The following is an 18,654-nucleotide window of genomic DNA, read 5'->3' as shown; positions in this document are numbered from 1 at the left end:
CAAACCTTTTGATGGCTTTGATTCAGTTTTACAAAAATTAAAACGTTATTTATTCTCACTTAAAGAAAAAGATAATTTATCAAAAAAATACGATTAGTTTATGTTGCAATACTTAGAACGTATAAAATAAATAGATAAGACTACCTCAAAAACAATCCCACACAGGAAGAGAGGTAAGTAGAGATTTCCTTGACTTCATTCTCCAGAATAGGTTTAAAGAAAAGCACCTAATATTTTCGGTAGCTGGATATGAAGTAGGGCCCATAGAGATAATCATTTCCAGATGAAAGCTGAGCATTACTAGGCTGCAACTTGGTGGAGTAGGGTGAGGAGAATAGTTGCTTTCCGACCGTCAAAGCGACATTTCTCTAATTCATATGAATAATGACCAAAATTCACGGAACGATTTAGCTAACTAAAATAAGTTTTAAAGAAGCACTTTTGTCTAGTAATATAAAACAAGTACGCTAAGAATTAATAGTTATTTGAGTTTCAAATTAAATATTCGTCAATCAAATTAAAACTTTTCTAAGTGGAATGAATTAATTTATTTAAAAAAAAAATTGGTACCTGAAAGAACAGCTTCACAAGGTAGCACGTGGGTACATTTTCCAGGTAGGAATGAATGAGACTCACCTCAACACATTTACGAAAGCACAGCTGGATGTAAAGAACTGTTCTCCAAGGGTAACTGCACGCCAACTATTGGCTGAAAGGTCGAGATTCGATGCACTGTAAAAAGTAAAAAATAAAAATAAATTAAAAACCATGATACCCTTACTTTTTAATAAATAGGTTTTCAATTTTATAATGGAACTATTTTGTCTGCAATTTGGATACTGATGATACTGAAGTTGACTTTCCAACGTAATGTTGGGCACAAAATTGTTAATCTACTATTAAGCCTTAACAATGAGACAAAATACAACTTTTAAATAAATTAAGCATTTAGAAGAAAAGAACCGCAGTAAAAGAGATTTTAATAGAGTGAGCTTCACAATTAAATTAGAAGTTTGAAGTAATGAATATGTAAAAACAAAATTAATATTCTATATATTTTAATTTTTTTAAAAAGTTTTTACCCATGGTACTGAATAAATTGAATCTACTACATCTTCTGAGCTCTGAGAAGTGCACAATAATATTAATTTGTTTACATGTTCAATGTTTCGACATTTATATAGTAAAAGAATGATGAGACAATATAAATAATGTTTGGCACAACCTTTCAAAACAATACTAAGCCCCTAATAACAATGCGATAAAAGCCTTTGGGCGATAATTCACTTTTTGAAAACTGAATATTGCAATAAATGTCTTAAATTAATTTAGCTTTATATCAATCATGCAGCCCGAACAAAATTAATTCAAGTATACATTATAAAGCTGTTCCTTTGAATATACAGAATAAATACTTTATCAATAAGTAAAAGCATCCTTGGATGAAAGTTTTTAAGAAAGTTAGGGAAACATATAAATTTCTTTTTACTATCTAATAAATTTAATATGATTGCAATACAGCTACATTATAGAAGGAACATTTAAATCATCCCAAAAATAAATTAAATAAGTTTTAAAGAAATAAATACTTCCACGAAATTAAAATTTTTATCATTGAAATTCACAGAACGATTTAGCTAACTAAAATAAGTTTTAAAGAAGCACTTTTGTCTTGTAATATAAAACAAGTACGCTAAGAATTAATAGTTATTTGAGTTTCAACAATACCTGAAATCTACAGCAGCAAATCCACTGAAGTACCTTTAAAAGTTTTATTAAGTCCATGAAGTTGATTCACAATATTCAACATATTCCATATCCTTCAGTATTTATCACTTTTTCCAATTAAATTAATTTCTTCCATAAATTTAAGTATTGTGTATGTAGTTTCAGAACCCGGTTGGATTTGTTGGGTACACTCTGAGAACTGCAATTACACATCTGAGAATAATATCCCAGTCAGAATAGATAAATAAGACTTCCCCACCTTTATTCAAAAGAAAACTTGTATGTGAAGCTGCATTGATTTATTGATCAGAAAGTAATTTAATACTTATCAAATTCTGTTGTGCTTTTGTATACAATACGACTTCCACTTAGAAACATCTGCAAAGATTTGATAACAATCGGGCAAGCTACCATGTACATAACTTCTTCTTGAGCAATACATTATTAATAGAATTGACGTTTTCTTTGTACATATTTGTAAAAGTTAGTGTGAATATTATTCAGAGTTTTCATAGAGTACATAATATCAAAACAAAAAATCTGTAATAATTTGTATTCTGGTATTTGGTGTGAGAAGTATAAAAAGATTTCAGAACTGTCAACCAAGTTAGGGGACCTTCTTATTGTGCCTAAACTTTTTAATGTTAATTAAGACAATTTAATATAAACATTTTACCTGAGAATTGTGTCATGTTTCACATACGTGAAAAAAATCAAGATGAAAACGTTAATTAAAACTGTCCGGCAGAAGTAAAAGAAAAGAGGATTAAGGTGTATGGCCTACTAACTTTTTTCAAAGAAAACTGCTAAAACCACCAAGTGTGAAACTTCATTTGAAATATAAAATAAGCTTCTTTAATCACTTGGGCCGAAACTTGCCTGAAATAGAAATTTGAGAAACACTAGAATATGCTCCCTTTTTTAATTAGACCATAATAAATAAGTTTTACACTATTACTGATACTGATCCAAAATAACGAAACTGAACAAACTTAAGAGAAAGGTTCATGCATACTTTAACGCTAAGCGCATGCTATGAAGTATGAAACGGCTGACTGACTGGTAAGGTTATAATTATAACCAGCACTGCCTTCTCAATTCAAATCTCTTTTAGATTATACACAAAACTTGGTGTGAAATTAATGAAAATATGACCAGAGAATATTGTTAAAATCCCAAAAAATTATATTAATCCTCAATAAAAGGCAAAATGTAAAAATGAAATGATAGATTTTGATTTGTAAATAATTACATCAGATATTTCACACATATTCCAATCATTAAGAGAATAAAAATAAAATAGGTATACTCTAGAGTTGATTCGTTATTACTCCATTAACATATTCTGCCGAACTGCAATTACTCCAAATACTCTCCTTTATCCTTAGAAATTTAAGGTTTCGTTTGTTGGATACTTGCTTATAAGTGGACTAGGCAGCTAACAATGTATCTATTTTATACTCATCAGTTAAAAACGAGAAAAATAAAAATCTGAAAACGTATGAAATAATTTAAGACAATTAATTTGACACGTTAATGAACTTTTTGGTAATGGTTCTCAAGGATGGAGTTTAGCTCCTTACTAATATTGCATACTTCTAACGTATTTATAATATATAATACTTATGAGAAGTACTTACTTACCAAATATCCGAGTTGGAATAAAAGTAATCTAAAGAAAAACATGGTCTGTACAAAATGTTTTTTTTACCAAACTTTTTCAAAGCAGTGCCCAAGGGTTGCATAATAATTTGCGGAAAAAAAAATCATCTATTATTGAACAGTTAAATTCTCACATATTTTCAGTAATTTGGTATGTTGTTTAGTTTTGATTTCATTAAAATTATTTTCGATTTTAGCATCTTGTAACTAGTACACTTGTACGAACTAAAATTATTTTCGTGAGATCTTCAGAATAAGGACATCCATCAATATAAAGGAGATACGAACGCAAGAAACTTTTTGAAGACCTGTTTTTCACACGCAAAATTGAGGAGATTAAAACAAAGAAATTTACAAAATTGCGTAATATATCTTTATTTAGATATGTGAATTGAAATTTATTACATTAATAAAATAATAAATAAAAATTACAATTTTCTACAATTTTTTTTCGATCCCGTATTGAAGCAAGCGATTTACCAACTTGTAGTCTACTTGCTGAAAATAATAAAATGTTTTTATGATTTCATTTTGACAAAAAGTTCAGTTACTTTTGTTTTCTGAAAAGTTAATATGAACACAGTGAGATGTCAATCAAATGTTATAAAAGTAGACAATAGGTTAATTAATAAATTTAACCAGAAAATACTGCCGCGTTCGTCAAGGGCAGGCTCTCTCATCCGTTCTACCTATAAAAGCTGGAGTTCCTCAAGGAAGCATACTGGGCCCTTTCCTTTTTCTAATATACACTGCTGACTTACCTCTTTCTCAAAATACAATAGTTTCAACATTCGCTGATGATACTGCTATACTTTCATCTCACTCCGATCCGGTGCAAGCCAGTCAGAATATTCAAACTCACTTAAAGCTTCTCGAAACCTGGTTCCGAAAATGGAAAATTAAAATTAATGAACAAAAGTCAGTAAACATTACGTTTACTCTAAGAAAATCTGCGAGTCCACCAGTTCAACTGAACGGTGTAACGATTCCTCCAGCTGACTCAGTACGATACTTAGGACTGTACATTGACAAGAGACTCACCTGGAACCCACATACTCGACTGAAACGACAAGACGTGAACAGACGCTACAAGCTACTTAGTAGACTACTTGACCGCAGATCCAAACTTGACGTGAATTACAAACTGACTATTTACAAGACCCTGTTAAGACCCATATGGACATACGGAGCAGAAGTGTGGGGCTCAACCAAACCCTCTAACTCCAAACGCCTACAGACATTACAATCCAAAATCCTAAGGAAAATCCTGAATGCTCCTTATTACATTTCTAACCTTACAATACACACTGACCTACACATCCCTTTTGTCACTAACCTAATAAAGTCTCGCTACCGCAACTTTCACAGCCTCCTAGCTCTCCATCCTAATCCTCTTGTCCAACAACTCTCCTCTCCTCACCTTCCCGACAATCCTCCTCGACGCTTGAAGCGAAAATGGCCTAGAGATCTGTTGTGACTAAATCATTGCGAAAGAGTTTCACCAGTGGGTGATTGCTCTAATCATGTCATAACAAGTGAACTGAACCAGTAAGATCATGTTTACTTGGTGCAACAATTGTTGCAGTTGTAAATACACAAATAAAGTGAAAAAAAAAAAAAAAAAAAAAAAAACCAGAAATTTTATTATATTTGAATGAGTCCTCATCTTATATCTCTATTGAAATACCTTTTATTTAAGCAGGAAGAACACAGCGTAATTTCTTTATATGATGCTGTGCACAAAGTGTGCCCCACTGTACCTTTTTCCGGGCCTGATATCAAATTTTACAAGTAAATAGGATTTCAATAAAATGGATATAGTAAAACACCATTATTTCTATAACCCCAGACAAGTAACTATTGAGATGCTGGTTCGATGAAGTATGAACTAGGGAGCTAACTGCTACTTACTAATTGCTAATTACTTGAAAAAAAATAATAAACCCTTTTTTCGTGTTTGTTAAGCCCCAGTGCACAAAGCACTTAATTCTATAATACCAGCAAACGTTTTAACTCAAGTCAGGGAAATCAGTGACGAAATACAATGATAATGGATCAATTTCTTGCAAAGAACAGCACTTACAACAAACCCTTATCGAATTTTAAATGTACAGCTTGTGTACATTTTTATTTTTAAAAAAATCACATTGAATATGGCTGAACAATAATACTAATTTACTTTTGGAACAAAGTCGTTTAAAAATAGAATAAATAATTTAGTATTTAAGTACAGCTAGTACTGTGTATAAAAAGTTTTACCTCTTATATCAGTTTTTTCTACGTTCCATATGCAATTTTTAATTAGATATCGACTTCTGACTTGCAGTAACGAAAATTGGGATTTCAAAGTTCCTTTTTTGATTTTTTTTAAAAATAATTTATCTATAAAAAAAGGAAAGAAAAGAAGTTTAGTTCCTTGTGATTAATAATTGTTTTTATTAGGTAAATATATTGCACTTTTAGATTTGATATTTCGATTCAATATCAAAAGGTAATCCAAGCATCTAATTTAATCAGGTTGTCAGGAACTACCATTTAGATGGACACGATCATTGCCTCGTGAATCAGTTCTGTGATTAGTAACAGCACTCCAATTAAGTTCAACAAGATCCTGTCCCTTCAAGTCCTATTCGGACGTCATCATAGTTGAGATCTCCTTATCCGTTAAAAAAATTTAGCCCATTTTATAAATTTTGAAAATTATTTATTTTAATAGCACCAAGTTTCAGACCTCTTATTGTTCCATACAATATTATTTATTAATCATTGACCCGTCCACAAAGTTAATGTTCTATCATTAATTATTCGAATTACTGAATACTACTACAAAGAGGCCACCGTGAGGTTTTTGTAAATTTCATAGGTGTGAGGTGAAATAATTATAATGACATATTTAAAAACAAATAAGCAGTATTCTAAAATATCTCTAGAATAAGAACTTATAAACTTATATTTGGGTTAATCTTGTCCAGAAGAAGACTTACCATTTTTTTTTTTTTTTTTTATTTCCAAGCCTGAAGCACTAATCGGCAGATACTTAAATAGGCCTAGTGGATTAAATAGCTTTTGTTTTCAAAAGCAAAGTCAATAGACAATGCATATGGATGTACGTATGCGCCTGATTTGAGGCTAGTCTGTGTCCTTACATCATCCAGAAAAGATAATCTGATCTGCGAAAGATAGAAAAGACAAACTGAAAAAAATGATGCCTGTAAAGTGGATGCTTTGAAAATAGCAAATGGAAAATCCAAATATTGAAAAAAAAAACAATTGATTTAAACAAATATAACCACATTTGCTCTAGTTTTCTTATAAATCCAAAACTACTTACCAAGCCCTAATTTTAATAAATCATTTTTTTTTTTAATATCAAACTTGAAAGAAGAAATTGCTAAAATATGAAAAAAATAAAATAAAAATAGATACAAACCTTAATAAGCATCGCGTTCTTTAAGATGGACTCAAGTTTATCTTTATTTTTTGGTGACGTAAATTTGTTTTTTTAAAGTCCCAATGACAACCTATAAAAAGAATCGTAAAACAAAATACTATATAGTTATTTTTCTACAATTATAAGTAAAAAAAAGTACAACTATAAAGCAAACGACAAATTTACACCTTCACTGCTTATGATAATTATTGTTTAAAAACTAAGTTAGAAAAATAAAATCACAGCAACTATTACGTATTAAATTCCAATTCCAGATATCAATTTAAATTTAATAAATTCTGGAGAAATAGATCGTTAAAGAAATCAACTTTCTTTCGGAGAAACAAACACCGACAAATTTCCAACTTTGTCATTGTATTAAAATATGGCTACTTTGTTTTTTGTTTTTTTTGGGGAGGGGCGCATCGACGACTATGGTCATTAGCGCCTCTAGAGCTAGGTTATTTCTCGGACTATGTTATGTCTCTCCACTCGATTAGCGTCCAACCAATGTCTCATCCAGTGAGGCATGGCGGAGCCACGGGTAATCCGACCTAGGTTCCTCACTTCCCTTAATAAGTTATCGGTAAAATATGGCTACTATAAATGATATTTCAATCGTTTCTGTTATCTCTGGATTTATAATGCCTATATGTGGAAATCATGAAAATAAGGCTTAAAACTTTGAAACTGTTGAGTGGAAGGCACAGGATGCCTAACTAATGAAAAGTAAATTACCATTATTGGCTTAAAGTTAGAAAAGCAAGCCTTAAAAGCTTTAAATATCTGGGGCATAGGACTAGAATTGGCAAAGGAGAAACTCTTAAAGAGAAACAAAAAAAAACATGGAGAGCTTGGTATGTCCATCTGGGCAGCACTAAAGAATGTTTTTTGCCAAAATGTATATTAAATTTAGAAAAAAAACAAACAGAATTATAGTTATTTGTATACCATAGTTGTTTTGGGGAAATGAATGTACAAACCTAACGAAGTATTGACCGAAGGTAAAGCAATGGCCAGCTAAAGGGATATTGGACCTAGAGCACATAATCGTTTGAAGAAACACATCACTTAGTTAAAAGATTAATTTACTATTAATTGCTAGAACACTCATTGAGCAGTGAACACGTAAACGTTTTGTTTAATTATCAAATTAAAAAGGAAGTCGCATTTTTCCTGCAACATTCTATTCTTACAAGCAAATTCACTACTTTAAAAAAAAAAAAAAAACCAACTGAGTTTAACTGTTGCAGGAAAAATACTTACAATAATGTACTTGAGAGTAAAGTGAGTTTGCGATTCATGAAAAAACTAGTCCATTCGTTTATAGCCAATCAGCTGGGTACAAATGGTACACCTCACTCTCTGGTTTAAATAAATAGTATGACAATAAATTAGTGATAATGTTAACTGTAATAATCAATTAATAGAAAAAAGAAAAGAAAAAAAAGAAAAGAATGAGTAGAATCTAAAATAAATTATATTGTTTATTTTGAGGTTCTATTTCTAATGTTAATGGAAGAGTGAAAAATATTTATTGTTTAAATTATTACTAGGCCTAGGAAAAGAAAAATGAAAAGAACCCTTTATCAAATACAATCCCTTCGGCGGCCTATTAAATTTGTTTCGTTTTTTTTTTTGAAACTACAAAGAACCTTATAAAACCTTAAAATAAACAAATCCAACAACCCAAATAAAAAAATAGAATAAAAAAGAATTGAATTAGTAATTGATTAAAATGTTTTTTAAAAAACTATATATAAACAGCGTGCAAAACAAAAACCTAGAAGTAAAACTACAGGCTTATGAAACTCTCAGTTTACTTTACATTAATCTATAAATCGTAAATGATATCAAATGGGATGTAGGGATGACAAATGTAAAAGTTCAATAACGCGGTAAGTTAACATGCGGAATATAAGTCTTCCATGATCCTCCAATCTTGAAACAAGACTTGATTTGCAGCATGTGATGACACCGCTTCTTTAGTTATTGTTAGGTGCTTCAAAAAAACTTCTGAAGCAATTCATTCTCCACGTTCAAATCGCAAGAACGAGCTGGGCTGAAGTATAAACTGTCGTACCTTTCTCCTTGTAGAAGAAAATTCTGGGAGAAAAAAAAACAAGGGTCGAGTACTGGGAAGATAGACACCAAGATGAACGTCCAACTGGTGTATCAAAACTAAGCTTAAAATCTTCCTCAACGGGCAGAGCTTAACTAAATCTAATTCACTACTAATCAACCTTACAAGGTCGCCGCTATATTCTCCAGAATAAAAGCTCAAAATTGCGCCTTGTTTATCTCATCACCAATCTTCTATCATTTCGCCACACTATTACATTACTGAAGCTGGTCGCCTCCATGAAAGTGTATTCTTCGATATGGTCTTAGAAAATGAAGAACAATAAGCTGACGTAATAAGTTTGCATTGTTTTAAACTATTCATGCAAGCAAGTTCATCCCAATAGTAGCTGAAGAGGGAATTGAACTTACTTTATTGGAGACACCTATCTTAAGGCGCCGTTTAGTTCCCCAAACACGTTCCATTGAACTAAAGTGTAGGGTGAATGTCTTCTGACAATAGTGGAAGCAATTTTAATAAAATTCTAGACAAAACTTTTTCTTGAATATTTTTTGCCTAATTGAAATCAACTAAGTACTTACTTGAGCATCAGCGAAGCGTAGGAGAAGCTTAATACTTCTCAATATATTGTAAACTAAGTTGAAAGCCTATAACTTTACTTCTGGTTGAATTTATTATTTTGGCACGTAGTTTATAAATTCATAAATAAAAAAAAATTCAAAAATAATGAAAAAACCGATACCTAAACGAATTTTAAATATACTTATTTATCGTAATTTGATGTAGGATGAGCGTACTAATTTCGTAGCAGTAAAATGAATTCATGAGTGTCTCCTTCAGGATTAATTGCCCAAATATACTTATCAATTTTAAAATGTATATAAAATTGTTTTTAGAAAAAATGCCTAGTTTTTTTTTTTTAAATAAAAACATACAGCAACAAGCAGGCCAGTTTAGAGCGAGAAAGATCCCACAAAAAAAGATGAAAATTCCTCAGCAAAACCTGGAAAACTATAGCATTAATTTTTATTTTGTAGAAAAACAAATACCCCCCCAAAAATCAAATTAAAGAAAAAACCTAATTATATAATTATTTAAACAAAATAAATAAATAAATCCAATATATACTATTTACCAAAATTAATGGCGAAGAGTTATTTGTAACATTTTGTTTTACTTTAACTTCGACGAGAATTTTTTTTTTTTTACTGAAAGGGAAAAACCTGAGAATCGCCCCGAAATGCTAACCATTTTGAAACTAGTTGACATTATTAAGATTTTATGGAAACAAGTCTGGAGAACTTTTGGAAAACTGTACCTGGAAAAGAAAGCACTACAAAAAAATGGTTTAACAAATCTATTAATTTTTTTTTTTTTTTTTAAGTAACACAGAAAAAAATGAGTGAGAATTATACTTACTAAACAAAAGAGATAAATGAGCTCTTTTCTAATTAAATGCGGGAAGAAATTTGAAAATTAAATACTCTTAGCATTATTTCACTTTTAAGAAAATATTTTAATTTTTTGTAATCCAGTTATTTTTTTTTTTTTTTGGAAGACATCATCCTCTGGGCAAAAACAGGCGCGATCGATCCTAAGCGTTTTCAAAATCTTAGATCCTTGGTACCATTAGTTTATCAGGTTCAACAACGTTTTATTATGAAATTTTTCCTCTTTCAAGTTTCAAGTATTTGACCTTGATAATTTTCTTTGATTTAAAGATCTTTTTTTTTTTGAACCAAAATTATTTTTAGAAACATGTAGTTCCTACTTTCCACGTGATGTTCAATTACAGCATTCATTCTATTTTCAAAGTTCATGAAACACTAGTTCTTGATTAGAACAGCAAATGACCGAAACTTCCTCTGAGTGTACCAATCTGCTCGCTGTATACTTTTACACGTAATTTAATCTACTGTATACAAATAATACTTAGGAATATATTGAAATTTGTAAGTTAGTGTCATTTCTAACAGATAAAAAGTCCAACTCTTCCACATGAGAGAGCCTATGCATGAAAAAAAAAAAAACGCTTTTAAAATTAGACAAGAATTAATCTAAAATAAATAATTGGTTCCATTTTTAAAGGAACGCTCATGATTGGAACTGCACATTTATAAAGAGAACTTCTGAAGGAATTCCACTTCGGATGAATCGGGAAGTAAAAGAAGAGTCAACTTGCACGCTTCCACTGCTGATGGAAGAAAAAACATCTATTGGGATATCCAAGTCCTGAGAAATGCAAAATTAACTTAGCATTCAATATCAGAAAATGGTTCTCTCTATTCACATCAGTCTTTATCCTTAAGAATAGAACAATTTACCGGAAACCAGCATACGTCACGGTCAGGCGGAACTACAAGCAATTAGGAAATAATTGAATGCTACGTACAATGAAATGAGAAAAACTAAAAAAAAAAAATGTAATTAAGAATGCCCCTCATCTCTCATGACATTCTTAGCATGAAATACCTTTCTCAACCGGAATAATGCAATGTTTGGAAGGGGGGGGGAATGTCTCGAATAGGGCTTTAAATTTTTTTTTTTTTTTTTGAACATTGTGTACCTCATTCTAGAAGATCCTAAAACTTGTACAGTAATTACTATTCAGGAGAAAATCCATTACAAGGAGGGTATTGGTGAAGTGTTTCTCACATTATGAAATCTTTGAGGCTTGTTCTATAATAGTTTCGCCTACAGTTTGACCTGAAGACCCTTCACTATATCTACTTGTCAGGGAAGAAAACTGTATAAACAATAAATCTAATTCAATAACTAATTAGATTCTTAACTTCAGTAATACACAATGAGCTAGCAACACATCACCTAAAAGTTGCTTTAAAGTAGGTAAAGGAAAAGTAAAAGCCTATTTTTTAAAGTGGGGCTTAACGTCCAACTACCAATTAGGTGTCGTAAAGTAGTATTTGTACCAAGAAAAAGAATTTTGAATTTCACGAAAGTTGTTAGTAAAAACTAGCCTAAATTAAAATAAATCCTAATCATAATTCGAACCAAGCTAAAATACTACTCTGGGAAACGAAAAAAGAAAGTAGAAATGAATAATGGAAATATGGATAAGGAAAATTGATAAGTTGACAAATGAAGCCCCTCCAAAAAAACTCCCCATATTATAATGGAAACTTGTTTGTTTTTCTAAGTAATATAACTATAGAGAATTTTGTATGAAATATTTTTATTTATACAAGAATACAAACAGCTATTATAAGTCTAGCAGATGAAAAATATGTAGTTCGTATTAAAATACTTTTTATCTTTAAAATGGTTTTTTACCTTACATGTGATACAAAAAAATTATGATTTTATTCCACACGATCCTGAATATATCTATTTTTTTTTTTTTTTGTTTAATACCTAATTAAATAAATTTATTTATTTTTAAGTAAAAGGACTAAGAATATTTTTTAGAATTATTCTTAGGTAATTAAAAAAGATTTAAAAAATGGTTATCCAACTAAACTTCTATAATATAAATTTATGTATATATATAATTTAAATATAAATATAAAAACCTGTTTTTATTTTCTTAAAAAGAAACATGAGAAAACAGGTACAGGGTTTTCCTAAATAAAAAGTATAAAAGAAAATAAGAGTTTTACTTTGTACATAATCGGTCAGAACACACATTAAAAAAAAAAAAAAGTAATGTGTTTTCAAAAAAAGTAGAGTTCAAAAAGAAAATAGTGAATGCAAGTGAAGGAAATTTAAAAAAAAAAAATGGGAAAAAAGAAAATCTAAGGTAAATTACATAAATACTGAATGGGTGGCGGAAAAATGTATGAAACTTTTTGTCGAGTCTTACACAAACTTGTATGTATATATAATATATAAACATCTGGAGAATTGAGGGGCTTAAAAAAATTCATCACCACCATTCTAACATACTTCAGATTATTTACTGATCTTCTTTTTTTTGTTAGAAGTCAAATATATAAATATTTGCAAGAGATATTTTTAATGGATATACGTGTCTATAAGTATTAGGTGCTCCTATAAATTCATGATTTGTAATTAATACCAGCTTCTTCTCCTATATATATATTATTTTTATATAATCTCTTCAAAATCCTAGTACGAAACAGGTTCCCCTCCTAAGACCTATATGAATTGCAATAAAAAAAAACAAACAATAAAAAGGTTTTATTAAGTTAATCTAACTCGTTATTAAGATCAAAAATTTCGAAAATACTACAAAATATCAAAAAGAAATTTGAAAAAAAAGTTCCTTACAAAAGTTCGCGACTAAATTTAAAAAATCATATTTTTTAAAGTACTCTTTTGTCTATTTTTGGAGATGTTTTCAAATTAATGATTCGAGTAACAATTTTAAACAAAAAATAAAAATAAACTATGGCTTTTTATAAGCAATGGAAGCTTTTAATTTATATTGTATAATAAACTTACCTTCAATATCTTGAATTGCTCCAAGCACCGCCTCCATATCCACTTCCGCCGCCTCCACCACCTACAATTAAACACAGTTAGTTTAACAATAGTTGGCAGCGAAATAGAAAAAAAGAATGTTTTCAAGCGCTGTTGAGAATCCAGAACAGTGTAGAACAGAAGGAACAATAGACAAACAATCAAGCAAAGCAGCTTTAAAATAACTTGACAAAAAAAAAAACCCAGTTTACAAGTTTTTGCAAAATAAAACGTTTTCCATATTGCTCAGGGAATTTTGGTTTCACTTTTCTGGCCCTTGAACATTTGGGAATTAAGGTAATGAAAGATTTGAAGAACAGCAAGGGGTGGGTTTATAGTACATCAATCTTAGGTACTGAACATGCTTGGCATTCTCGATGCAACAAAAAGTTGCTTATGAAGAAGTGAAAAACTGGAGAATTAAGAGATGCTGTGGAGAAGATTAGATATTTTGGAAGATGAGAACCCCCGCTTGATTAAGCGCTTGGAACAATAAAAAGGAGATAACAAAGAATAACTTTCATGAACTACAAAATCACTAATAACGCGCCTAAGTTCTGTAGACGCATTGCACTACAAATCAACTACAAAAACTGAAATCTTACCATATGGTGTACTTCTGCTTCCTGAACTATAGTTAGACCTCATTGGACCTCCACCGTAACTCTGCTGGTATCCACTATTGGAACCGTTCCAAGCTGAAAATGATTTACCACCTATTCTTAAATCCATTCATAGTCAGCTATTTTTTAGGTTTGGTTTTTAATAAAACTGTTTAAGTTTATTAAAACAAAAACACTACTTAAAAACCATCAAGACAAGAAGTTTATGAAATTTCGAGTGTAGATAACAAGATATGGCCAATTATGGCAGCCCAACACTGAGCGCAATGGATATAAAAATTTAGTTCAAATTAAATTTTGGTAATGAATAAACATAAAAAGAACAATACTAACTATGCATAATGTCTGAGACTTATTCCTCAAAACATTTTCATTTTTCTCCTACTATGCTATAACAGTGTATGAAAAAGAAACTAAACAGAGTTAAATTCTCTACACCAAAGCTATTTATCAACATCTGATGATGGACGAAACTACGAAACCGGTCCGGGATGCGAAAAAACATGCTTGCTAAGATGGATAAAATCAGTGAAATTAACTTTTAACGAGCAAGTTAGTTATTAAACATTGGTTTTTCAATACAATGGATAATCACTGGGGCTTTGATAAGAAGATTTCCTACGGTAGTGCAGAAAATTGGTCATTACTCATTATACTTGTTGCAAGTTTGATTGCTTGTAAGATGATAACCTGAAAATTCGTTTACCTTGCGACCAATATTGCGAAATGCAATAGAGACATTTTAATTAGTTCAAGTGGGGAAAAAATAATAAATTAAAAAAATGTTATCTATATCGGGTTAAATTACTGCTATCCAGAAATAAAATAAAAAACTGAACAAAATATACGAAGAACTAAAACTGATTAAAACGAAAGAAATTATAGCAGGGAACAATTTAAGCTCCAATTTAACTCTTATTCTTCCAATGATAACGCATTGTAAGTCTTTTTAAAGAAACTTATTTGGAAAGCAAAATAAATGCACCGAATTAGATTCCTAATCATTAACTTCCTATGATCAGGGTGGAAACAGAACATAAAAGTGCTTTCATTATAACGGAACTCAGCATGAATCGGTTTATTTCTCTAAAGCTTGCGAGTGAAAAGAGGAAGTAGTCTGAATTATTACCTGAAGAATACTGGTCACCCCAACCTCCTTGGCCCCATCCGTTGCCGACACTACTGTCCCAGGGGCCTCCACTTCCGTAGCCATTTGATCCACTACCCCAACCTCCGCCAGATCCAGAGCCCCACGGTCCTGATCCTCCTCGGCCGCCTCCACTACGATTAGATCCTCTACTCCCTCCACGACTTTTCTCTCCTCCATCTTTTCCACCAGTAGCCTTTTTCACAGTAACGCCTTTACCTCCAATAGCGTGGTCTTTTTTCACTAAGGCAATCAAACATTAATTAATATGTTTACGTAAGTTCATCCAAAATATGAAAAAAAAAAAAAAAAAAGGGTGTTAGATAAACATCAATGATTTCAACCAACTTCGAAGGTTGTATCTTCAGTGGTTCGCATGGGGGAACATGACTTACTTGTAAAGTATCTCCTACGGTCACTATATCACCTGACTGAATATAAGGGAGGTTTCATTTTGTTATACAAATTAATATCAGGTTATGGGGGAACTACAAACATTCATCTCTTTTCAATAATTCTTCTGATGAATTTTGTTTCCAGAAAAAATTTTTAGAATAGAAAATGCCAATCTAAATTTATTTCTAGTAATTATTAGATTTAACGTCCAATTATCCAATTGGTGTACAGAGAAAGGTGGATTCTTAAAAATAAAAACATAGCAGATGCTGGAGGAAAAAAAAAATACCTAAGTATTTACAGAAAGATCTTGCAATGAGGACATCATAACGTAACCTACTATACTCTGAACCCAGCCTCGATTGCATTTCAAATTAAACGTATCGACCAAATCCTTAGGTAAAATTCTCAAGAACATCTACAACTGCTAAACGCTAAGAATTCTCAATTCTCAGTTCTCCCCTAAATGGAATTTTACGACAAAATCTGATTCTATTCTTATTATTCGCAACCATTTCTAATTTTATAACGCTAGAATATTAAAACACTTCTTTCGAATTAAATTTAACAAAACTTCACAAAATAATTAAAAACTTACAGTACACTGTCAATTATTTAAATTAGTTTATAATAATAGAACTTACGAAGGGCTTTGTCCACTGGATCGTAATCGTCATATTCAACAAAAGCATACCCTTTCCTCTTTCCTGTCTGCTTATCCATGATAATATTAATTGCTACAATGTTGCCGAAAGTACTAAAGTATTCTCTAAGCTCTGGCTCAGTCTGTTCTTTCAGACCGCCAACAAACATCTTTTTTACATTCACATTTGAACCAGTTGCAGCTCCACTTTCCTAAGAATGATGGAAATTTTGATAAGTTGCAATATGTTTAAATTTCTCTCTCAAATATGAATTTAGTGGAATTATTTTTTAAAAAAATGAACTAACATCTCTAGGTACGGCTCTTTTCGAATCCACTTCTCTGCCATCAATTTTATGGGGTCTATTTTTCATCGCCTCGTCAACCATACTCGATGAGGCGTAGGTAACAAAACCAAAACCTCGAGATCTGCAAAAAACATAATTAATAATAATCATAATAGTAATAGATGATCATCTATTCAGTAATCCAATACTTTCGTTTGTGGACTTGTCGTCGCCCATCGATACTCAAACGTAATATATGTTAGTACGTTGTTTTGTAGTACACTACCAAAGTTTGGGCTTCCCGCGATGTATCTTTGTTCAACTTTTTTATTTGACTCAGGTATCTTAAAAGGTGTATTTACGATATAAAGTAAAACATTACATATTTTGACACGATCGCAAAACCTCTTACACAATAGGAGAGAAAAAAATTGATTCAATGCTTAAAAAAAATAATAAAATTATATGAATCTAAGATGGGAAAACCACATGCAAAGGCTTCAGCCTGAAAAGATACACAAGACTGTGTTTGCTTGGTGCCCTAGGAACTAAAAAAAAAAAGAGGTTGTCCAAGGTATCAAACGGAATTCGGTTTGGAAAGAAAATAGCAAACCTAAAGATAAGATCAGATGAGCGGCAACTGGCTGGATAACAGAAAATAAATGGTGCTCTAGTCTGAAAACGGTATCCTTTCGTTAGGTCAGAGAAGCAATAGAAAAAAGCTAAGGCAACCGACTTGTTTTATTGTAAAGATACTAAAATTACTTTAATGAAATTACAACTAATTCATTTGTAATTTATTAAATACATATACCTTAATAATATGAAGAATAATAAAAAATGCAAATAAAAACAAAAATGTAATTCCTACTTTTGAGTCTGCGGATGTTTCATAACCACAACATCAACAATTTCACCCCATTGTTCATAAAATGATTTAAGTGAATCATCAGTTGTCCTGTAGTCAAGTCCACCGATAAATAATTTTCTGAACTGTTCTCCTTCAGGATTATTGTCCTAAAAGAAACAGAAATACAAATTTTATCAACAAACTACATACAATAATTATTAATGTTTCCAAATAACCTCCATTTTCTTGTTCACTCCTTAAGTTTGCCACTTTTTAAAATATGTTAAGTATACACAACTTTTAACAAAATCTTTATTTACGCATAACCAAGTAACAGTGTACCTGAAGCTTATTTAACTGCAAATGGTAATGGGCTTCAGGCAAAAAAAAAAAAAAATCAGGAAGTAAATAATGTTTACACAATGACAAACTATTATTATGTACAATGCATTACTAGCTTATGTGTACTATGCATTTTAGTTAATTAAGTTGGAATTCGTTAGCAAAACTGGTCTAAGGAGGGCAACCATTCTGAAACAACTTTCAGAACTGTACTTAGAATTTAGTAACAATAATAGTTTTCGGTTCAAATTAAAAGTTCCACTTTTTTTTTACTGCAATTCGCAAAGATAAATTGCAGTAAATAACTGCTTGTACTTTCTCACTTTAAACTAACACGTGAAAAACCAATAGGCATTCACACCGGTTAATGTATTATAAGATATAGCTATAAAAAGTAACGTTAGTAATGTTTTCTTAAAGTAATACTTACATTTGCTGCTTGGCGACCCATTTTAACGGAGAATAAAGTTCAAAGAGATTCAACTCACACTCGATCGCCGAACTACTAACGCTACCCTAACAACTCTGTAATGGCGGACGCTAGTAACACCAGACACCAAATAACTAAAGCGGAAGTTTACTCATCAAAGCCTCTTTGTTCTTGAGATTTGTAGTGATTTATAATATTTAAGTAACATTAAATTTAGGCAAGGATTTTGATGACCAACTTTCTAGATTACAATTTTTTTTTTTAAGTGACAAAGAGAAAAATTTGAACGTTCTTTTCCTTATTACTTACCACTAATGACGAATGAGTGATCCATCTCAGGTGATAGAACAAAACCGGGAAAATTTAAAAGTAATCAGAATAAAATAACACTAACTCCTTTATAAATGTTACTAACTTAGAGATTCAAACTAAAATATTTTATAATTATTCGTTTAATAATTGAATTCCTTAAGTGTATTTTTTTTAAGAACTTAAAGGTTATTTGTAGACCAACAACCTTTCATTTGTAAATAGATCTTTTGGTCGTTTATTTATATAACTCTAAATATATAGGTTCACTGCAGATCTTGCAT

General features: G+C 30.9%; 1 protein-coding gene across 15 annotated transcripts; it reads right to left on the bottom strand.

Moving 5' to 3' along the window:
• Positions 1 to 3,749: 3,749 nt before the first annotated feature.
• LOC141461348 (heterogeneous nuclear ribonucleoprotein A1-like) lies at positions 3,750 to 18,219 on the bottom strand. Of its 15 annotated transcripts, none has more exons than XM_074142325.1 (13): positions 18,062 to 18,219; positions 17,311 to 17,456; positions 16,461 to 16,581; positions 16,154 to 16,364; positions 15,096 to 15,356; positions 13,949 to 14,041; positions 13,326 to 13,386; positions 9,701 to 13,019; positions 8,087 to 8,185; positions 6,821 to 6,911; positions 6,375 to 6,560; positions 5,650 to 5,772; positions 3,750 to 5,162 (listed from the first exon to the last, which is right to left on the bottom strand). In XM_074142325.1, the coding sequence occupies exons 1-7, from the start codon at positions 18,080 to 18,082 to the stop codon at positions 13,328 to 13,330; spliced, it is 912 nt and encodes a 303-aa protein (XP_073998426.1). In that variant the 5' UTR covers positions 18,083 to 18,219; the 3' UTR covers positions 3,750 to 5,162; positions 5,650 to 5,772; positions 6,375 to 6,560; positions 6,821 to 6,911; positions 8,087 to 8,185; positions 9,701 to 13,019; positions 13,326 to 13,327. The 15 variants fall into 15 exon arrangements, with proteins under 15 accessions (XP_073998426.1, XP_073998427.1, XP_073998428.1 ...); XM_074142326.1 differs by having other exon boundaries at positions 3,750 to 4,269; XM_074142327.1 differs by having other exon boundaries at positions 3,750 to 3,888.
• Positions 18,220 to 18,654: the final 435 nt, after the last annotated feature.

The sequence above is a fragment of the Rhodnius prolixus genome, unplaced genomic scaffold (genome assembly GCF_049639745.1).
Source record: "Rhodnius prolixus isolate KJV_2025 unplaced genomic scaffold, Rpr scaffold_6, whole genome shotgun sequence".
Classification (NCBI taxonomy): Eukaryota; Metazoa; Arthropoda; class Insecta; order Hemiptera; family Reduviidae; genus Rhodnius; species Rhodnius prolixus.
The sequence above is the reverse complement of the archived record's forward strand: the minus strand, read 5'-3'. Positions and strand labels throughout refer to the sequence as shown.